The 23,133-nt window shown below is 42.5% G+C and overlaps 1 protein-coding gene across 2 annotated transcripts in view; it reads left to right on the top strand.

The window, feature by feature from the left end:
* pde4ba (phosphodiesterase 4B, cAMP-specific a) overlaps positions 1-23,133 on the top strand; it is a 348,841-nt gene that overhangs the window by 59,859 nt on the left and 265,849 nt on the right. Inside the window, exons 1-2 of one of the 2 annotated variants that reach the window (XM_036978613.1) lie at positions 2,665-2,746; positions 8,641-8,736. In XM_036978613.1, the coding sequence (XP_036834508.1) occupies positions 8,695-8,736 (42 nt within the window). In that variant the 5' untranslated portion in view covers positions 2,665-2,746; positions 8,641-8,694. Of the gene's footprint in view, positions 1-2,664; positions 2,747-8,640; positions 8,737-23,133 lie in introns of those variants that run through there. The other variant, XM_021604604.2, reaches the window with a different exon arrangement.

Genomic DNA, 23,133 nt, shown 5'->3' with positions numbered 1-23,133 from the left:
ATCTGGACAAGAGGAATACCTATGTGAAAATGCTGTTCATCAACTACAGCTCAGCATTTAACACCATAGTACCCTCCAAGCACTCACAAACTACAGATGCACAATCGAGAGCATCCTGTCGGGCTGTATCACCGCCTGGTACGGCAACTGCTCCGCCCACAACCGTAAGGCTCTCCAGAGGGTAGTGAGGTCTGCACAACGCATCACCGGGGGCAAACTACCTTCCCTCCAGGACACCTACACCACCGATGTCACAGGAAGGCCATAAAGATCATCAAGGACAACAACCACCCGAGCCACTGCCTGTTCATCCCGCTATCATCCAGAAGGCGAGGTCAGTACAGGTGCATCAAAGCTGGGACCGAGAGACTGAAAAACAGCTTCTATCTCAAGGCCATCAGACTGTTAAACAGCCATCACTAACATTGAGTGGCTGCTGCCAACATACTGTCTCAACTCCAGCCACTTTAATAATGGAAATTGATGGAAATGTTTGTAAAAATGTATCACTAGCCACTTTAAACAATGCTACTTAATATAATATAATGTTTACATACCCTACATTACTCATCTCATATGTATATACTGTACTCTATATCATCTACTGCATCTTTATGTAATACATGTATCACATAGCCACTTTAAACTATGCCACTTTGTTTACATACCCTACATTACTCATCTCATATGTATATACTGTACTCTATACCATCTACTGCATCTTTATGTAATACATGTATCACTAGCCACTTTAAACAATGCCACTTTTATATGTTTACATACCCTAAATTACTCATCTCATATGTATATACTGTACTCGATACCATCTACTGTACCATCACTCATTCATATATCTTTATGTACATATTCTTTATCCTCCTACACTTGTAGTGTAAGGTAGTAGTTGTGGAATTGTTAGGTTAGATTACCCGTTGGTTATTACTGTATTGTCGGAACTAGAAGCACAAGCATTTCACTACACTCGCATTAACATCTGCTAACCATGTGTATGTGACAAATACAATTTGATTTGATTTGAAGTGTAAAATTAAAGGTACACCTAGGTGTGTTAGGTGTTAAGCCTGTGTTAAAAGATGCTTTAAATTATTAAAAGACAAACAAGCAATTGTGATTGTGTTGAATTGTGTTTGGGGAAAAATGTAGACATGGTTTTAAAAAGGTACTGTTAATATTTTATTCAGTACAGACATTTTTGGGGCGGCTTAACCCACCCTGCCCCGCGGCTCAACTTACCCCATACCCGGAGAAAGTTGTGCCAAGAGGTCACTTTTTTGGGACATAGTATGTTTTCCAAACTGTAATGTTACACATGTTACACACCCTGAAATATATGTAGATATCTTTGTTACTATATTTCCCTTGACAGAGTGATGCTGAATTAAAAAGCTAAACTAACCCTACTCTTCCCTATTTACGCCTGTGGTCCTGCCTGTCGAAACACCTGTTTATGGCTGAATGGGGTGGTAACGAAGCAGAATTCATGCCAATTAGCCTTCCTCAGATGTCCAGTTTGGCACACACATACACACACACACACACACGCGCGCACACACACACACACACACACACACACACACACACACACACACACACACACACACACACACACACACACACACACACACACACACACACACACACACACACACACACACACACACACACATACACAACACACACACACATACACAACACACACACACACACACATACACAACACACACACACACACACACACAGCCTGGTACCAAAAGTCATACACCATCATTGTTGCTGTTCCTGTTCCCTGAAGAGCCAGTTGTTTGAACACCACAGCTTACAAGAGCCAGGACAGCCCCGTTTAATTCACTAATCTACATTTATGAAACACATAATTCCCATGCAGCCAATCGTAATCCGATAATGAGTGTGTGCTTGTCACTGAAAATGATCCTCTTAATGTGTAGCTAAAGACCTAGATATGGGTTTTCCTGTTCGTAGAAAACATGAGAGCCATATGGATTGAAGAGAGAGTTTAATGAAGGCGCATCACTTTTTGCACGTTATTTAGTAAAACGTATTTAGTAAAACATGTAATAGTGAAGTATTCAGTAAACGACATTCCATATGACAGAGCACAGTGGCAGTCCTGGACCCTGGTCCTGAATAAAAACAGAAATCTCTCATGTCAAACATTTGCCTTGAGACAAGACTGTATACATGGCAGTAAACTCCTATGGCGTCCAGCAAGTGTAACAGCTGTCAGTCAGAGTGAACAGGAGAGTACAGATGTAGGATCTTAATTTGACCACTCTTCTGTTGCTGAGAATTTCCCTGCACCGCAGCTTCCTGATTTATATAAATTCACTGAAAACCCACACTAACACACATATTAACAGTATAGCAATTTTCATGTCTCCTACTTTAGTCCAGTTACTAGCCTAACCACCGATCAAGCAACATTATGGACTAAACGTTAAAATCCTGTTCCTGCAGGATTCTTTTGCTGTGACAATAAGGTCAAATTGAGAGCCTATATCTGTAAGCTGAGGACCAAGAGGAAGTGGTTGAGCTCTGATCTCTAACAGACAGTAAAGAGGAAACAGGTCCAAGTCCTTCATCCAATCAAAACATCCCCATGACCTGTTCCTGATCACAACTGTCAGCTTCCTCAATGCAACTGGTATCTGGATTTAGTCAGGAACGTTTTAGTCGACCACTAACCATAGCTATCAGTGCCAAACAGGTGAGTGATAACCTGTTCCTGCTCACAACTGTCTGTCTGGCTGCTTCCTCTAGCAGTCTATAACAACAGGTGTCTAGTTCTAGTCAGGAGTGTATTTCAGACTGTAAAGCATCACTACCATAGCTATCAGTGTCAAGAGGGTGAGTGAAATAGCTCTAAGGCTTTTAAAACAGGCAAATTAATATTTTCATAAGTGCTTCTCCAAATCGGTTTGACTTTGCCCACATGCTGTAGTGTGCTTAGGGAGACAGTGTTCTGTAGAACGTATGCTAATTCCTTGTTTGTAAATGGAGTCTATATTTTCAGTATATGCCCTGTGGTTTTAACACAAGCCTGATGAATGTTTTTAACAGACTGCAGCCATCTGTTTTAGGGACATGGGCTGTCCTTTATCTAACCTTTTAACTGACCACATCTCCCGATCTCTCTCTAACCCTCTCTCTCTCTCTCTCTCTCTCTCTCTCTCTCTCACACACACTCTCGCTCTCACTCTCGCTCTCTCTCCATCACTGACCCACTCTTTCTCTCTCTCAACTCTTTATTCTTTCACACTTTTTCTCTATCCACTCTGTCTTCCCCCTCTCTCTTCCCTCTCCTAATAGCCTCTTTCTCCTTACTTACTATATCCTCTTTCTCCCCTACAATTCAATTCAATTCAAGTGGCTTTATTGGCATGGGAAACATGTGTTAACATTGCCAAAGCAAGTGAGGTAGATAATATACAAAAGTGAAATAAACAATAAAAATGAACAGTAAACATTACACATACAGAAGTTTCAAAACAATACAGACATTACAAATGTCATATTACATATATATACAGTGTTGCAACAATGTACAAATGGTTAAGGGTCGACAAGGGAAAATAAATAAGCATAAATATGGGTTGTATTTACAATGGTGTTTGTTCTTCACTGGTCTGTGTAATCTGAGGGAAATATGTGTCTCTAATATGATCATACATTGGGCAGGAGGTTAGGAAGTGCAGCTCAGTTTCCACCTCATTTTGTGGGCAGTGAGTTTAACAGTATAACTTTAGACCGTCCCCTCGCCCATACCCGGGTGCGACCCGGGGACCCTCTGCAAACATCATCAACAGTCACCCATGAAGCATCGTTACCCATCGCTCCACAAAAGCCGCGGCCCTTGCAGAGCAAGGGGAACTACTACTTCAAGGTCTCAGAGCAAGTGACGTCACCGATTGAAACGCTATTTAGCGCGCACCACTAACTAAGCTAGCCGTTTCACATCCGTTACACTCACCCCCCTTTTGACCTCCTTTTCCGCAGCAACCAGTGATCCGGGTCACGGCACCAATGTAACAGTATAACTTTAGACCGTCCCCTCGCCCATACCCGGGCGCGAACCAGGGACCCTCTGCACACATCATCAACAGTCACCCACAAAGCATCGTTACCCATCGCTCCACAAAAGCCGCGGCCCTTGCAGAGCAAGGGGAACTACTACTTCAAGGTCTCAGAGCAAGTGACGTCACCGATTGAAACGCTATTTAGCGCACACCGCTAACTAAGCTAGCCGTTTCACATCTGTTACATGAGCACATAGCCTGTCTTCTCTTGAGAGCTATGTCTGCCTACGGCGGCCTTTCTCAATAGCAAGGCTATGCTCACTGAGTCTGTACATAGTCAAAGCTTTCTGCCACTGTGTACTCTCTGTTTAGGGCCAAAAAGCATTCTAGTTTGCTCTGTTTTTTTGTTAATTCTTTCCCATGTGTTAAGTAATTATCTTTTTGTTTTCTCATGATTTGATTGGGTCTAATTGTGCTGCTGTCCTGGGGCTCTGTGGGGTGTGTTTGTGAACAGAGCCCCAGGACCAGCTTGCTTAGGGGACTCTTCTCCAGGTTCATCTCTCTGTAGGTGATGGCTTTGTTATGGAAGGTTTGGGAATTGTTTCCTTTTAGGTGATTGTAGAATTTAATGGCTCTTTTCTGGATTTTGATAATTAGTGGGTGGTTAGCAAAAGCAAAAGGTTAGGTGAAAAAATCTGAAAATTTTCCCTTGCTCATATAAGTTGCTCTGGATAAGAGTGTCTGCTAAATGACTAAAATGTAAAATATAAAAATAATAAAAATAAATGATGTGCTGGTATGTCGCTCTGTAAAGCTAGAAAAACAATTGACATCAGGATGAACTCGCAAAAATGAACATTCAACACTCAATGTTGTTATCTGTCTCCCAATGCCTCCTCGATATCTCCATCATCACCGGGGATTTAGCTAACCCCCCTGTCCCATACCAGAGAGCTGAAATTGATTTACCCACTCTATGATTTAATGAAGCTCTGACCTCGGGTTACCACTCCCACTGCAGCCTGGCCTGGCCACCACCCATTATTATTATGATTTGAACCAAGGATCATGCAACAGTGGTGTCTGTGTATAAACCACAAGTGGTGATAAGGTTATGATAGGGTTATGATAGGGTTATGATAAGGTTATGATAGGGTTATGATGGGCTCCCGAGTTGCGCAGCAGTCTAAGGCACTGCATCTCAGTGCTAGAGGCCGTGATTGTGAGTCCCATAGGGAGGCGCACAATTGGCCCAGCGTCGTCCGGGTTTGCCCTGTGTAGGCCGTCATTGTAAATAAGAATTTGTTCTTAAATGACTTGCCTACTAGTTAAATAATGGTTAAATAAAACATATGTGTTTTTAAATGATACGGTTACACGCGCACATAAACACACACATAAACCCACACGCACACATAAACACACACGAACACATAAACACACACATAAACCCACACGCACACATAAACACACATAAAGACATAAACACACACACAACACACACGCACAAACACACATAAACACACATCCATCTTAAACTACCTGGAGAACATGAACAGCTCTTCTCTGAAACACACTGGTTGTGTGTGTTACAGTACACAGACAGACCGGATGATGATCATTGAGTCAGGAGTCAGAACAAGATAGTGTATAAACAAAGGATCTGAATAAATGAGAGCTAACACAGAGCCATTTAGGAGAACAGAGCAGAGCTTCTCCACACCACATACTGAGTGAAACTGTAAGGACACGCGCAGCACTGTGATCCTGACTGAAACTGCCCAGGTTTTTCCATCATTAGCATAACTGTCACTTCAAATCAAATCAAATTGTATTTGTCACATGCACCGAATACAATACGCCGAACAAAAATATAAATGCAACAAATTGAAATATTTTCGTAAGTTACAATTCATATAAGGAAATCAGTCAATTTAAAATACAGACCTTACCGTGAAATTCTTACTTACAAGCCCTTAACCAACAATGCAGTTAAGAAAAATATGTGTTAAGTAGAAAATAGATAGGTTAAAAATAATTAAAGAGCAGCAGTAAAATAACAATAGCAAGGCTATATGCAGGGGGTACCAGTAGTCTGGGTAGCCATTTGATTAGCTGTTCAGGAGTGTTATGGCTTGGGGGTAGAAGCTGTTGAGAAGCCTTTTAGACCAAGACTCCGGTACTCCTTGCCGTGCAGTAGCAGAGAGAACAGTCTAGGACTAGGGTGGCTGGGGTCTTTGACAATTTTTAGGGCCTTCCTCTGACACCGGCCTGGTATAGAGGTCCTGGATGGCAGGAAGCTTGGCCCCAGGGATGTACTGGGCCGTACGCACTACCTCCTGTAGTGACTTGTAGTCGAAGGCCGAACAGTTGCTATACCAGGCAGTGATGCAACCAGTGCTCTCGATGGTGCAGCTGTAGAACTCTTTGAGGATCTGAGGACCCAAATCTTTTCAGTCTCCTGAGGGGGAAAAGGTTTTGTTGTGCCCTCTTCACGACTGCCTTGGTATGCTTGGACTATGGTAGTTTGTTGGTGATGAAGACACCAAGGGACTTGAAGCTCTCAACCTGCTCCACTACAGCCCTGTCGATGAGAATGGGGGCGTGCTTGGTCCTCCTTTTCCTGTAGTCCACAATCATCTCCTTTGTCTTGATCACATTGAGGGAGAGGTTGTTGTCCTGGCACCACTCGGCCAGGTCTCTGACCTCCCTATAGGCAGTCTCATCATTGTCGGTGATCAGGCCTACCACTGTTGTGTCATCAGCAAACTTAATGATGGTGTTGGAGTCGTGCCTGGCCATGCAGTCATGAGTGAACAGGGAGTACAGGAGGGGACTGAGCACGCACACCTGAGGGACCCCTGTGTTGAGGATCATCGTGGCGGATGTGTTGTTACCTACCCTTAACACCTGTGGGCGGCCCGTCAGGAAGTCCAGGATCCAGTTGCAGATATAGGTGTTTATTCCCAGGGTCCTTAGATTAGTGATGAGCTTTAAGGGCACTATGGTGTTGAACGCTGAGCTGTGGTCAGTGAATAGCATTCTCACATAGGTGTTCCTTTTGTCCAGGTGGGAAAGGGCAGTGTGGATTGCAATATAGATTGCATTATCTGTGTATCTGTTGGGGCGGTATGCAAAGTGGAGTGGGTCTAGGGCTCCTGGGATAATGGTGTTGATGTGAGCCATGACCAGCCTTTCGAAGCACTTCATGGCTACAGACGTGTGTGCTATGGGTCGGTAGTCATTTAGGCAGGTTACATTAGTATTCTTGGGCACAGGGACTATGGTGGTCTGCTTAAAACATGGGAGAGGTTGAAAATGTCAGTGAAGACACTTGTCAGTTGGTCGGAGTACATGTTCTGGTAATCCATCTGGCCCTGCGACCTTGTGAATGTTGACCTGTTTAAAGTCTTACTTACATCGGCTGCGTGATCACACAGTCGTCCGGAACAGCTGATGCTCTCATGCATGTTTCAGTGTTACTTGCCTCTAAGCGAGCATAGAAGTAATTTAGCTCATCTGGTAGGCTCATGTCCCTGGGCAGCTCGTGGCTGTGCTTCCCTTTGTAGTCTGTAATAGTTAGCAGGCCCTGCCACATCCGACGAGCGTCAGAGCCGGTGTAGTACGATTCAATCTTAGTCCTGTATTGACGTGTTGCCTGTTTGATGGTTCGTTGGAGGGCACAGCGTGATTTCTTATAATCTTCTGGGTTAGAGTCCCACTCTTTGAAAGAGGCAGCTCTACCCTTTAGCTCAGTGGAGATGCTGCCTGTAATCTATGGCTTCTGGTTGGGGTATGTACGCACGGTCACTGTGGGGATGACGTCATCAATGCACTTATTGATGAAGCCAGTGACTGATGTGGTGTACTCTTCAATGCCATCGGAAGAATCACGGAACATATTCCAGTCTGTGCTAGCAAAACAGTCCGATAGCTTAGCATCTGCCTCATCTGACCACTTTTTTCCTCTGTTTCTTACTGTTGGTGTGCTTTGCTGACCTTGCGTGACCCTGTTCCCTTTCACACATCATCTGGCGTAGGGCTAGAGTTAGTCTATACCTGTTGTTTATGAAGCACGACAAATAACATTTGATTTGAGTGCGATGGGAGAGTGAAGACCTAGGATTGTCCTCACACTGTCCTCGCACTGTCCTCTCACTGTCCTCTCACTTTCCTCTCACTGTCCTCTCACTGTTGGACCAGCATTCCAGGTGAAGCTGGTTGAGAGAATGCCAAGAGTGTGCAAAGCTGTCATCAAGGCAAAGGGTGGCTACTTTGAAGAATCTCAAATATAAAATATATTTTGATTTCTTTAACACTTTTTTGCTTACTGCATTATTCCGTATGTGTTATTTCATAGTTTTGATGTCTTCACTATTATTCTACAGTATAGAAAATAGTAAAAATTAAAGAATGAGTAGGTGTGTCCAAACTTTTGACTGGTACTGTATATATATATACTGTATATATCTTGTTTTTATTTTACTATGTATATTTTATAGAATACTAAACAACTACACAAACTAAGTCCTCTTTGGACTCTACAACAGTAACACGTATGTGTGTGTGTATTGTGTTGTTCCAGGTGTGTATGTGAAGCTAGCTGCTGTGTAACAGAGTGAGGAATACTCCACGGAAGATGAGGAAGAGCAGGAGTGTGCTGACGGTGTCTCCCAATGATGTAAGTAACAACATTCCTACAACATTCTAACAATGTTCCAACAATATTGCCACAAGGTTCCAAGAACACTCATTCCCACCCTTGAATTCATCCCAGAGTGGCTCAGGATAAATTCAGAGAGAGAGAGAGAAAGAAAGAGAGGGGGAGAGAGAGGAAGGTGAGAGAGAGAGAGGGTGGGGGAGAAAGGGTAAGGAAGGAGAGAGAGAAGGAAAATAGAAAAAAAGGCTTCCACTCCAGTTGTCCCTAGTGATAGCAGTAGAAGGCACGCTTCTTCTGATCTAACCTGCAAACAGCTCAGTGACAGGGTAGACTGGAAAAAAACAGTCAGCCTCATCAGCTCATCTCTCAGCCTTATCCTATTCTCTGTTCTCTCTACTCCTGTGCCTCCCTCTTACTTCTCTTACTAGATGGACAGTAGATAAAGGTGTGGGTGTAGTGTTACGTTGCTGTAGACAGCTTTGGCATTAGTCAGCCAGATGAGCTCTTATCCTCCATCTCCGTACCTCTCCTTTTCTCTCCCCTTATTGCATTTTTCAGCATCTCATGCTCTACCATTCTATTCAATGTCTCCTTCCTGTCGCTGTCACATTGTCCTTGCACCCTGTCACTAATCATTGCTCTCCCTTTCTCTTCCCTTTCCTCACTAAACGTATTGATCCCTTCCTTCTTGCTCTCCCTATGATTGCTCTCTTCTCCCTCTCTTTCTCTCTTTCTCTCTCCTCTCTCTCTTTCTCTCTCTCCTCACTCTCTCTTTCTCGCTCCTCTCTCTCTTCCTCACTCTTTCCCCTCTCTCTCTCCTCCTTCTCTCTCTGTAGAGTATCCTCTCTCCTCCCCCCTCTCTGTCACTCTCTCTCTGTCTCTCTCTCCTCCATCTGTAGAGTATTCTCCTCCCCCTCTCTCTCTCTCTCTCTCGCCCTCTCTCTGTAGAGTATCTTCGTTTCCTCTCCTCCCTCTCTCCTCTCTCCAGCCTCCCTGGTCCTGCTCTAGCCTGGGTGCTTCCTGTGGGTTAGCAGTACTGTGTAGTAGGCCCTTCAGGCTGGCTGACAGGGATAGGCCCTCTCTGTCAGATTACTAAAGATAACACAAACACACAGGGGGGTAAGGGAGAACAATAGGTTTGTCTGGAGGATCATAGCAGGGGCTCAGGAGATGCTGACGGTGAATGGAGCTACTGTAGGAACTTGTACATGGACTGTGTTGTGTGTCTGAGGTGTGCATGTATTTATGTGTATAAGAAGTGCAGGATTCAGATTTTAAGGATAAGACACAAAGTTAGTCTGTTTGGAAGGGGTTTTAAGATGATCATAGACAGAGTAAGGCAGGAGGGTAAGAGCACCAGTGAAGGGGTCAGAGGTCGCGGAGGTTTGATGAGTCATTATTATTGGCTTTGGGCATAAATAGACTATAGTCTGGTATGGACTTGGCATAGTGTCATGTATGACCTCATAAGGGGTGGGATTAGATTGGGTGAGATGGTGCGTGTTTCTGTGTTTGCGTGTGTTAGACTTGAGTTGAAGTGTGTGTGTGTGTGTGTGTGTGTGTGTGTGTGTGTGTGAGGGGGAGGGCTCTACCTTTAGCTAGGGGGTTGTTATTGGATTCCAGTGTGTGTTGAGTGGAGGTGCAGAAGCACAGCTGTAGGCAACAGACAAAACGGCCTGATTAAATAACATCTAAGACACTCTTACAGCCAGGCCCACTGATGACTCATCACCCAGTCAGCTCAGCCTTAGTTTTTGTGTGTGTGTGTCTCCGTGCATGTGCCTGTGGTGTTTGTAGGAGGGCGCATAGATAGCTTTACGTGTGTCAGAGGCATCACTGGGATGGAACACTCTCCATTTAAATCGAATAGTCAGGATGAAAAACACAGCGAGTTGTACCTGCAAACACAGCCTTCATCAAGTCGCTAACCACCTGAATCTATTCCTACCAGGTCCACATAATTGTTGCAATATCTCACTCTGTGGCCAGGTACAGTCTGCCTCTTGCTGTGTAGCAGCTCATACAGTCTGTCACTCGCTGTGTAACAACTCATACAGTCTGTCACTCGCTGTGTCATTGACTTGTTTATTGTGTTATTGGCTTGTTTATTGTTTACTCCAAGTGTAACTCTGTGTTGTTGTCTGTGTCACACTGCTTTGCTTTATCTTGGCCAGGTCGCAGTTGTAAATCAGAACTTGTTCTCAACTGGCCTACCTGGTTATTAAATAAAGGTGTTGCAACAGTCTGTCACTCGCAGTGTAGCAACTCATACAGTCTGTCACTAACTGTGTAGCAACTCATACAGTCTGTCACTCACTGTGTAGCAACTCATACAGTCTGTCACTCGCTGTGTAGCAACTCATACAGTCTGTCACTCGCTGTGCAGCAACTTATATAGTCTGTCACACGCTGTGTAGCAACTCATACAGTCTGTCACTCGCTGTGCAGCAACTCATACAGTCTGTCACTCACTGTGTAGCAACTCATACAGTCTTTCACTTGCTGTGTAGCAACTCATACAGTCTGTCACTCGCTGTGTAGCAACTCATACAGTCTGTCACTCGCTGTGCAGCAACTCATACAGTCTGTCACTCGCTGTGCAGCAACTCATACAGTCTGTCACTCGCTGTGTAACAACTCATACAGTCTGCCTCTTGCTGTGTAACAACTCATACAGTCTACCTCTTGCTGTGTAGCAACTCATACAGTCTGCCTCTTGCTGTTTAGCAACTCATACAGTCTGTCACTCGCTGTGTAACAACTCATACAGTCTGCCTCTTGCTGTGTAACAACTCATACAGTCTGTCAATCAATGTGTAACAACTCATACAGTCTGTCATTCACCTTTCAATGTGTAACAACTCATACAGTCTGCCTTTCAATGTGTAACAACTCGTACAGTCTGCCTCTTGCTGTGTAGCAACTCATACAGTCTGTCACTCGCTGTGTAGCAACTCATACAGTCTGCCTCTTGCTGTGTAGCAACTCATACAGTCTGTCACTCGTTGTGTAACAACTCATACAGTCTGCCTCTTGCTGTGTAACAACTCATACAGTCTGTCAATCAATGTGTAACAACTCATACAGTCTGTCATTCACCTTTCAATGTGTAACAACTCATACAGTCTGCCTTTCAATGTGTAACAACTCATACAGTCTGCCTTTCAATGTGTAACAACTCATACAGTCTGCCTCTTGCTGTGTAGCAACTCATACAGTCTGTCACTCGCTGTGTAACAACTCGTACAGTCTGCCTCTTGCTGTGTAACAACTCATACAGTCTGTCACTCAATGTGTAACAACTCATACAGTCTGCCTCTTGCTGTGTAACAACTCATACAGTCTTTCACTCACTGTGTAACAACTCATACAGTCTGCCTCTTGCTGTGTAGCAACTCATACAGTCTGTCACTCACTGTGTAACAACTCATACAGTCTGCTTCTTGCTGTGTAACAACTTATACAGTCTGTCACTCGCTGTGTAACAACTCATACAGTCTGCCTCTTGCTGTGTAGCAACTCATACAGTCTGTCACTCACTGTGTAACAACTCGTACAGTCTGCCTCTTGCTGTGTAACAACTCATACAGTCTGTCACTCAATGTGTAACAACTCATACAGTCTGCCTCTTGCTGTGTAACAACTCATACAATCTTTCACTCACTGTGTAACAACTCATACAGTCTGCCTCTTGCTGTGTAGCAACTCATACAGTCTGTCACTCACTGTGTAACAACTCATACAGTCTGCTTCTTGCTGTGTAAGAACTTATACAGTCTGTCACTCGCTGTGTAACAACTCATACAGTCTGCCTCTTGCTGTGTAGCAACTCATGCAGTCTGCCTCTTGCTGTGTAACAACTCATACAGTCTGCCTCTTGCTGTGTAACAACTCATACAGTCTGCCTCTTGCTGTGTAGCAACTCATACAGTCTGCCTCTTGCTGTGTAACAACTCATACAGTCTGCCTTTCAATGTGTAACAACTCATACAGTCTGCCTTTCAATGTGTAACTAATCATACAGTCTGCCTTTCAATGTGTAACAACTCGTACAGTCTGCCTCTTGCTGTGTAATAACTCATACAGTCTGCCTTTCAATGTGTAACAACTCGTACAGTTTGCCACTCGCTCTACCGATCTGCATGCCAGTTATGTTTTTCATATGCATTTTTGTGGAACAGTTTTATTTAATTTGTAATAACATCTTCATATCTCACAATCATTGTGATGTGGTGTGGTGGTTTATTTCTTTACTAACAAATGAGGAGAGACAAACTTCTCACACAAGTCAGAGTTATACTTAAACTAAATCTTTAATAATAAGAGCTTTGCAATAGCAATGACTTGTCAACGATTCACCATTTCTAATGATGGCAAGACAAAAGTACAAAGGTCTTTTATAGCCAAGATACACCCCTTTCAACATACATGACGAACAACAGATACATAGAATGGGTCACAAGGTTAAGACTCCAAAAATATCCTACATAAAGCCAACAAATAAAAACTACATCCTGCATGGCCTGTCTGCAATGAACTTGAAACATTGTATCAACTATTAACTTGGGTCAGCTGAAGCTTGCACAAGTGAACTTGTAACATTGTTCAAGATATTGTGGGTCCTCAGCTCAAGGGATAAGCAGTGCTTGACTTGAGCTCACCTGATTTCTGGTCTGGTTTGGAGGTATGATAGACAAAAACACATACAGGTGTAGGATCGAAATTGAGCCAACTTGCTACAGCAAAAAAAAAATATGCTTCAGCAAAAGGAAATGTAAAAATATTTGTAGGGGTTAATACATTTTTCATTAGGGAAAATCAAGTCAGAAAGTCCAAAGTGGAAATTACAAACTTCAGAAGTCTTTTAAAAGTTTTAAAAGTTTTAAAATGTCCTGCAACAGGGTGATCAAATGAAGATACTCCATATGTACTGTGCCCTTTTTAGCTATCTTTCAAAAAGCATGTTGATGAGTTATATAAGAAATTAGGAATTATTTTATAAGAATAGTTCATGCCTGTCATTAAATAACTGAAAACAAATAATTCAGTCCACATTCACACCTGTTATAGACTATGACGGTATTGTCTACAGTACCAGTCAAAAGTTTGGACACACCTACTCATTAAAGGGTTTCTCATTATTTTTACTATTTACATTGTAGAATAATAGTGAAACATCAAAACGATGAAATAACTCATATGGAATCATGTAGTAACCAAAAAAGTGTTAAACAAATCTAAATATATTTTATATTTGAGATTCTTCAAAGTAGCCACCCTTTGCCTTGATGACAGCTTTGCACACTCTTGTCATGATTCCCTGTCAAAATAAATCTGGAAAATGTATTTGATCATAATGCCATTTGACATTATGATCATAGTGCCTTCCCTGTTACAGCTCTGTTGCTATACACTTGACCTGGCATCAACTCCAATAGCTCCGTCCCGGGGTTCCATTACAGGGGGAATATGACTGATCTCTGAAAACAACTCACTTCTCATGTCTGGCTCTGCTGTAGGATCACGGACCGGCTCTTCAGACCCAGTGTAGCATTAAGTACTAACTTCTCTCATCCTTAGCATTCATCAGAGGTGTAGAGGATCACAGGAGGCTGTAGTACTGCATATTTAAAAAGGAGATGCAACATGAGTAGCATCTCTTTTGATCAGGCTTTGATCAGCCTACTCTATCAAGTGATTTTCTTATAGATTCGGGGAGAAACCTGAATTCCCTCCTGACTACCTTCAACTCACATATGAGTGAGTCCAGAAGTAATGTTTTTTTCAGAAGAATTATTCGGTCTGTCATTTCTAGTCTTGCCAAAGAGAAGAAGAAACTAGTCATTTCAGACCTTGTTTGTGTGCTTACTGACTGTACACAACGTATTAAACTGTGTTTTAATATGACTGTATCATATCACAGTCTCTCCAGTGTGGCCTCATAGTCTCTCTGACGGCCAGTTTCCTCCATTTGGCTCTCACCTTCTGAGTACATTCATGCATAGTGAAAAATGTCATTAAAGACACTATAATTCATTTTGGCTGGGCTAACAGTGAGACAGTGAGACATGTGGTGTTTGTTCTGCTAGCAGACAGACAGACAGACAGACAGACAGACAGACAGACAGACAGACAGACAGACACCTAGATCTCACACCTCATGGCTTCTAACACAGTGCTAACCTCCACTTCCCGTTTAGGGGGGAAAAGGACATTCATGGATTTTAATCACAACTGTCACAACCAGCCAGTTAAGGTGTAAACTATTTCTATTTCACTATATTTACTTATATAGTCCCTCCCCCCTGGACTGCTTTAAATGGTGGTGGCAATATTTGATAAATGTTTGTCATGCCAATAAAGCAATTTAAATGAGAGAGAGAGAGAGAGAGAGAGAGAGAGAGAGAGAGAGAGAGAGAGAGAGTTTTGAGTTTTTATAAAACCTTTATTTTTTACTCAAGTGTTAACATAAAAAGACACACTGCCTTTTCAGAAATGAAACAACATGTAATTCCTAAACAAAAATAAATACATAACATACATTCAACTTATTTCAGCAGCAAAAAATAATTTCCCCTCCTCTACAAAACAAAGCGCTCCTTCGTAGGCCCACTTCTCCTCAAATAATAGGAGATCTTTTACAGCTGAAAAGAACTCAAAATCTACTTTTATTCTTGCTTTCACTAAACCTTTAAAAACACATCTTACATCCTGCCCATATCCCGTTTCTATCTTATGTTTCCTACTCAGAAAAATTGACATCTTAGCTTGTCCCAAAATAAAATTTAACATTTGACATTTTCTTTTCTGTTGTTTACTATATTGAAACCCCAAAATAAAAACAGTGTTATTGAAAACCTCCCCTACAGCTTTAAACAAAGATTCCAGCATTTCCAATAGAGGTTTTATCCTCTCACACTCCATAAAACAGTGAAAAATGGTTTCTCTTATATTACAAAAAGGACATCCATCTCTAACATCTGAGTTAATAACAGATACAAAAGCATTAACTGCAATGATGCCATGTAAAACCCTCCATTGCATATCACCAGTACCCTTTTGTAACGGTGGTTTGTACAGTGCTCTCCATGCTGGCTTTACCTTGTCATCAATGCCCAATTTTACCCTCCATGGAGTATCTTTTCTATTTTTCAATTTATCTTTATTCAACACCTTGACACACCCCCTATACAATTCCTTCCCATTCACCTCATCCAAACCCACCTCCTCCAACCCTCTCAAATCCAGCAATAACGCCTTTCTTTCTGACTCTGGGATATTTGGTGTAATCCCTAGTTTTGGAAATGAGACGTCTTCATCTTGCACCTTCTCCTTGTGGCTTCTAAGCATACCCCATTCTTCCGCTGACAGAGCCTTCCTACAGCTCCCCAGCATTTGTCCGACAATCCTTTCCGACCTCATCCCCAAATGTTCTGCCACCCGTCTTCCATCCATTAAGGCGGGCCCAGCCATGGCCATTAACTGTCTTAAGGTGATGATTTTCCCCTTCACCAGAATCTTGGAGAAATGTGGAACAGCTGCAGTTGTACAATCCAGTCTTGCCCCATACACCAGAGGTTCCTCCAACAGCCAATGCACTGACTCCGCTGAAGTTCTTCTGGACACCTTCATTACGCTCCACACTCTGAGAAGGCCTCTGTAAAACGGAGGTACTCCCTCCCTAGAAATCTGGCTACTATCAACCAGAAATAAAGCCTTCTTTAAACCTAATCCTCCAACCCGCTGTAATATAAGACCTGTCACCCCTCTCCACACCACATTTTCCGGTCCATAAAGCAACCTTTGAATAAACTGAAACCGGAAAGCAGCAGCCCTACTAGCAAGATGTACAAGACCTTGTCCCCCCTCCTCTTTTGACAAATACAAAACACTTTGTGGAACCCAGTGATATTTATCCCAAAAGAAATCCACAATAATTGCCTGTATCTTAGCCAGAAGGCCAGATGGTGGTTCTAAAACTGACAACCGATGCCACAGTGCAGAGGCAATCACATTATTAACTATAATAGTGCGCCCCCTATATGACATACGAGATAGTAACCAACGCCATCTCCTCATCCTTCCTTCCACCATTTCAACCACCCCACTCCAATTTTTTTCCATAGTCCCCTCATCTCCTAGGTACACTCCAAGATACTTAAAACCTCCCTTACACCATTCTAGCCCCCCTGGCAAAACCATGATCCCTCCAGACCATTCTCCAATCTGTAAAGCACAACTCTTTTCCCAATTTACCTTTGCAGAGGATATTCCCCTAAAACGATCAACCATTAGACTCAAACTATCCACCTCCGCTTGATTTTTCACTAGCACAACTACATCATCAGCATAGGCTGAAAGACGAATAGGAGGAATATCCTCTGAAAGGCACACCCCTGCAATGCGACTTCTAATGCTATTTAGTAGTGGCTCTATAGCAATAGCATATAACATCCCAGACATAGAACATCCCTGCCTAATACCTCTACACACTTTAAAAGGAGCACTCAAACCACCGTTAACTTTCAATACACTTTCAATGTCACCATATATCACCTTTATCATGGCAATAAAACCAGAGCTGAACCCAAACGCCTCAAACGTGTGCCATAAATATTGATGTTCAACTCGGTCAAATGCCTTTTCCTGATCAATTGAAATTAGACCAGCATCCAACCCAATAGCCTTAGAGACGTCCAAAAAATCACGAATCAGAGAAATGTTATCCCCTATCTGCCTGCCAGGAACACAGTAGGACTGATCCGTATGTATGATTTGCCCCATCACCTCCTTCAGCCTGTTGGACAAAGCCTTTGACAATATTTTATAATCAGTACACAATAAAGCCACCGGCCTCCAGTTCTTCACCTCCCTCAGGTCACCCTTTTTAGGCAGTAGGGTGAGGACAGCCCTTCTGCAGCTTATTGGTAGTAACCCTCCGGTTAAACTATCATTAGCTACTTCTAACCAATCCTCTCCCAACATAGCCCAAAAAGACTTAAAAAAGTCAACGGGAAGCCCATCAATGCCTGGTGCCCTTCCATTTTCCATGCCATTTAATGCAGTGTATAAATCCTGCAAAGACAATGGTTGCTCAAGCTCAACCTGAGCTTCTGCAGGCACCTTTGGGAGCCCATCAAAGAACTGCTGTGTCACTGTTTTGTCCTCTTTGTACTCACACTTGTAGAGCTCAGCATAGAACTCTACTGCCCTCTTTCTAATTTCACTAGGGCTAGTGAGCTCTTGTCCAACAGCTGATTTGAGACAATGAATAATTTTTCTTTGTCCATTCTTTTTCTCTAAACCAAAGAAAAATTTGGATGAGGCATCCATTTCAGATATGCCCTGAAATTTACTTCTCACCAATGCCCCCTGTGCTCTGATACCCAGCAGATCTGCCAATGCAGCTTTTCTCCTCTTGAGGGCCTGAGTATGGCCTCGATCTCCTGTGGTCTCAACCAACGTCATGAGTTCCACTATTTCAATCTCTAGGGCTTTCATTGATCTGGTGATATCCTTGGTGACATTCTCCGTGTATTGATTACAAAATAGTTGAATCTGGATTTTCCCTATATCCCACCATTGTTGAAGGGATACAAAACTGGCCTTTTGAGACCTCCACCTCTCCCAAAAAAAACTGAAACAATTCCTGAAGTGAGCATCACTCAATAAAGTTATATTAAAATGCCAGTATGCGCTTTTAGGTTTTACATCGTTAATGAACACCACCTCTGTTATTAAACAATGATCAGAAAATCCCACTGGAGTTATCACACTTGATTTACAGACCTGAGATTGATGCTCAAAAACATAAAACCTATCTAACCTGGCCATAGAGATGATGTTCTCTCTCACATGCGCCCAGGTGTACTGCCTTGTTCTTCCATGTTGACTCCGCCAAATATCACACAGTTCATTTGTTACAATAAGGCGTTTTAAAAACGTCCTTGAGGCTATATGAGGTTCTTGGTGATTTCTATCTAAATCACTAACTGTGCAGTTAAAATCCCCAGCAATAAACAAATAATCTTCTTTGTTACATTTCTCAATGGTATTTGATAATGTCTCTAAAAAACATACCCTCTCAACTGTCACCACTGGGGCATATACATTTATCAGACACATATTGATGTTTTCATACCTTGCTCTAACTTTTAATAACCTCCCCTCAACTACCTCTTCAACCTCATATGACAAAGGCAAAAACCCTTTTGAGAACAAGATAACCACACCCCCACTTTTTGAGTTTTTATGACTACACACCACTGTCCCCCCCCACTCCTGTTGCCACATAACTTCATTTTCCAAATTACTATGCGTTTCTTGTAGAAAAATTATGTCACTTCCCTTTCCCCTCATTAACTCATACACCATGGCTCTTTTTTTAACATCTCTTGCCCCATTTACGTTTAAAGAAGAGATCTTAAAACTGCTCATGGATAAGAAAAAAATACAGAGGAAGATACAGCCACCACATCTCTTTACAGAGTTAAAACTGCAACTGAACTCTTTCATTTTCTTTAGAATTTGCATCACTTATTACTCTCGTGACCACTTTTTTGAGTCTAGCAATTTCAGGGCTTTTCAAACCTCCCCCTGTAATTTTTGACATCAGAAACTTTGCTGATTCAATAAACAATTCACGTTCAGGGAAAAAATCAGTTACATTGTAATCCTGCATATATTTCTTCCCTTTTGTCAACTTCAGAAATTGACGTATCTTCTCGATCCCATACCTCCCTTCCACCCCATCTATCTCACTATATTGTTGTGACGCGTCAGATGACTCACTCTCGCTATCCTCCCCAGAAGAAAACCCCATCTCTACAACCTGTTCATCTTCACCTGATTTATCCATCTCTACCTTTCTCTTAGAATTAGACCCTTCACCACCCCTTAAATTCTTCCTTTTACTCCTCGGTATTTTGAAAACATCCGCTTCTTTTTCCGTTATTTCAATCTCCTCTTGACCTCCAATTTCATTTTCCAACACCACCTCAGCGACGGCAGTCGCAATCTCACCTAGTGTTTCCCCTCCCTCTTTGTTCTGATCTACCACAATTGCCCCCGTATCCACAATGCCTTCCTCTCCTACTTTTCCAACCACATCTGCCCACCTTCTCTCTTCCCCTACACCTGTAGTATTTTCATCCCTTCGCTGTGGTACGTTAGTTGCACCCGCACTAAAGCTACTACCAGGCTCAGCGCGTTCATTCTCGGGACAATTACGCACCAAATGCCCCTCTCTTCCACATCCAAAACATTTCATTGATTCAGTAGATGCATAAAAGACATAATCAAATCCATCAATCTTAAAACTAAACGCTAAATTCAGTTCATCTCCTTCCTTTTTTAAAATCATATGCACTTGTCTCCTATGAGACACGACATGTTTCAACAACGGAGATTTGCATCCAAAAAGAACCTTCTTTATTGTAGATACGATTTGACCATGGCGAGATAACTCTCGCTCTAACACTTCATCTCTAACAAATGGTGGCACGTTAGAAAGCATAACTTTCTTCGCAGGATTCATAAGCGGAAATACCGGCGTCTGTGTCTCCCGCAACACAACACCCCTCTCAACTATCTTATTCACCTTTTCAATTGAATCTAAGAATATCACTACAGCGCTATTCATCCTTGAGGCTGATTTGATGCTATCATACCCAATGATAGCACCCACAGCCAAGCTACATTCTTCCACTGAACACCCAGCCGCAGCAGGAATTTTTACTCCATGCCTCCGACTAAGTTTTTCAAACTCTACATTTCCGCGAGTGGCCATTGCAACCAGCCCCACCCGCTGGTTGTGCCCTCGCGAAAAAACAACCTCAAAGATCCCACCACCCCTATACGTGCTCAAAGATCCCACCACCCCTATACGTGCTTAGTGATAGTTAAACAATATATCCGTAAAACAACTAAACTAATCAATATATATATATATATATGTACATACCAAAACCCAATAGAGTGAAAAGAAATTCCATTCGCTCTCACAAACACTCTGCTTGACGACTCACTCCCAGCATGCACTCCGACGAGAGAGAGAGAGAGAGAGAGAGAGAGAGAGAGAGAGAGAGAGAGAGAGAGAGAGAGAGAGAGAGAGAGAGAGAGAGCATTAGGACTGACTGAGGGAGGCATCCATCACTCTGCTCTGAGGGGTACATATAAATCACAGGAAACACCCCCCCAGACCAAACGTATGATTTATTAATCTTGGACAATTGGTTAATTGCAGTGGTTACTGCAGTGTTTCAAGAGCATCCTGGAGTCGCCTCTTCACTGTTGATGTTGAGACTGGTGTTTTGCGGGTCCTATTTAATGAAGCTGTCAGTTGAGGACTGTTTGCCATACTAGACACTCTAATGTACTTGTCCTCTAGCTCCGTTGTGCACCGGGCCTCCCACTCCTCTTTCTATTTTGGTTAGCGCCATTTTGGGCTGTTCTGTGAAGAGAGTAGTACACAGTGTTGTACGAGATCTTCAGTTTCTTGGCAATTTCTCGCATGGAATATCCTTCATTTCTCCGAACAAGAAAAAACTGACTAGTTTCAGAAGAAAGTTATTTGTTTCTGGCCATTTTGAGCCTGTAATCGATTCCCACAAATGCTGATGCTCCAGATACTCAATTAGTCTAAAGAAGGCCAGTTTTATTGCTTCTTTAATAAGCACAACAGTTTTCAGCTGTGCTAACATAATTGCAAAATAGTTTTCTAATGATCAATTAGCCTTTTAAAATTATAAACTTGGATTAGATAACACAACGTGCCATTGGAACACAGGAGTGATGGTTGCTGATAATGGGCCTCTGTACGCCTATCTAAATATTCAATTAAAAATCAGTTGTTTCCATCTACAATAGTCATTTACAACATTAACAATGTCGACACTGTATTTCTGATCAATTTGATGTTATTATATTTGACAACAAAATTTGCTTTTCTTTACAAACAAATACATTTCTAAGTGACCACAAACGTTTGAACAGTAGTGTATGTTAGTGTATGAAAAAAAACAGTTTGCTGTCAACTTCCGTGAATATTTAGTTGTTGTTTTAAATGGCAGTTGAACGTTCTCGCTACCCAGTACCTTTTAAAAGTTTTATTTAACCTTTATTTAACTAGGCAAGTCAGTTAAGAACAAATTATTATTTACAATGACATCCTACCCATGCCAAACCCTAACCCAGATGACCCAATCACGGCCGGTTGTGATACATCCTGGAATCGAACCAGGGTCTGTAGTGACGCCTCTAGCACTGAGATGCAGTGCCTTAGACCGCTGTGCCACTCGGGATCCCATTTAAGTGGGGCACAGTCTTGGAATAGCCATGTAAAGACAAGTGATATACACTAGTTATAAGCCTACCGTCTCGCAGTGCACAACTATACCTCAACACACCTGGGATTTTCTACACATAGTGGGGTAAAAACACAGGGCGTTGGTATGGTATTTTATCTCTATTCACAAACACACTGCTTCCCTCACTCCCTCACCCCCAAACACTGTCATGTTTAATGGAGAGGCACATCTGGTTCTCCTGTCTCCTCTCCACCAGTGTTCATCTTAGTCACCCATCACAACAAGCCTCTGAAACAACAAGCCTCTGATTTCAATATGAATTAAATGTGTGTGCATAGGCACAGTAGTGTGTTTGTCTCATTCATGTCTCTGAGCTGTCACCATTGTTCATTTTGAAATAAAGTATAGATCTCCCAATTCAAAAGGCCCTAATTAGTCTTTTTTTAAATCTCTCTTGAGGAGATTTAAGGTCCTACTTTCTTGGGGAATGGGGACAGGGATGACGATGGCAATGTGGACAGGCTGGGCAGCATGCCAGCTGAGGACAATGCCCTCTAATGTGCTGCAGTCTGTGGGGTTGGGTAATGACCTTAGGGCTTGTTGTGTGTGTATGTGCAGATATGTTGGGTAATGACCCTGCAGCTCGGTGTCTGAGGCGGGGGGGATTCAGTTTGTAAATTCTCTGTACTCTGCATCAGTTGGCAGACCTTGTGATTTTATACTCTCATTTGTGGTGTTTTATTTCACACTCACCATCTCTCTTGCTGCCTATCTCTCTCTTACCTTATTTCCCTCTCATTGCTGTTTTCCTACTATCTCTCTCTTACCTTATTTCCCTCTCATTGCTGTTTTCTACTATCTCTCTCTTACCTTATTTCCCTCTCATTGCTGTTTTCCTACTATCTCTCTCTTACCTTATTTCCCTCTCATTGCTGTTTTCCTACTATCTCTCTCTTACCTTATTTCCCTCTCATTGCTGTTTTCCTACTTTCTCTCTCTTACCTTATTTCCCTCTCATTGCTGTTTTCCTACTATCTCTCTCTTACCTTATTTCCCTCTCATTGCTGTTTTCCTACTATCTCTCTTACCTTATTTCCCTCTCATTGCTGTT

Source organism: Oncorhynchus mykiss, chromosome 5 (genome assembly GCF_013265735.2).
Source record: "Oncorhynchus mykiss isolate Arlee chromosome 5, USDA_OmykA_1.1, whole genome shotgun sequence".
In the NCBI taxonomy this organism is placed as follows: domain Eukaryota; kingdom Metazoa; phylum Chordata; class Actinopteri; order Salmoniformes; family Salmonidae; genus Oncorhynchus; species Oncorhynchus mykiss.
The sequence above is the reverse complement of the archived record's forward strand: the minus strand, read 5'-3'. Positions and strand labels throughout refer to the sequence as shown.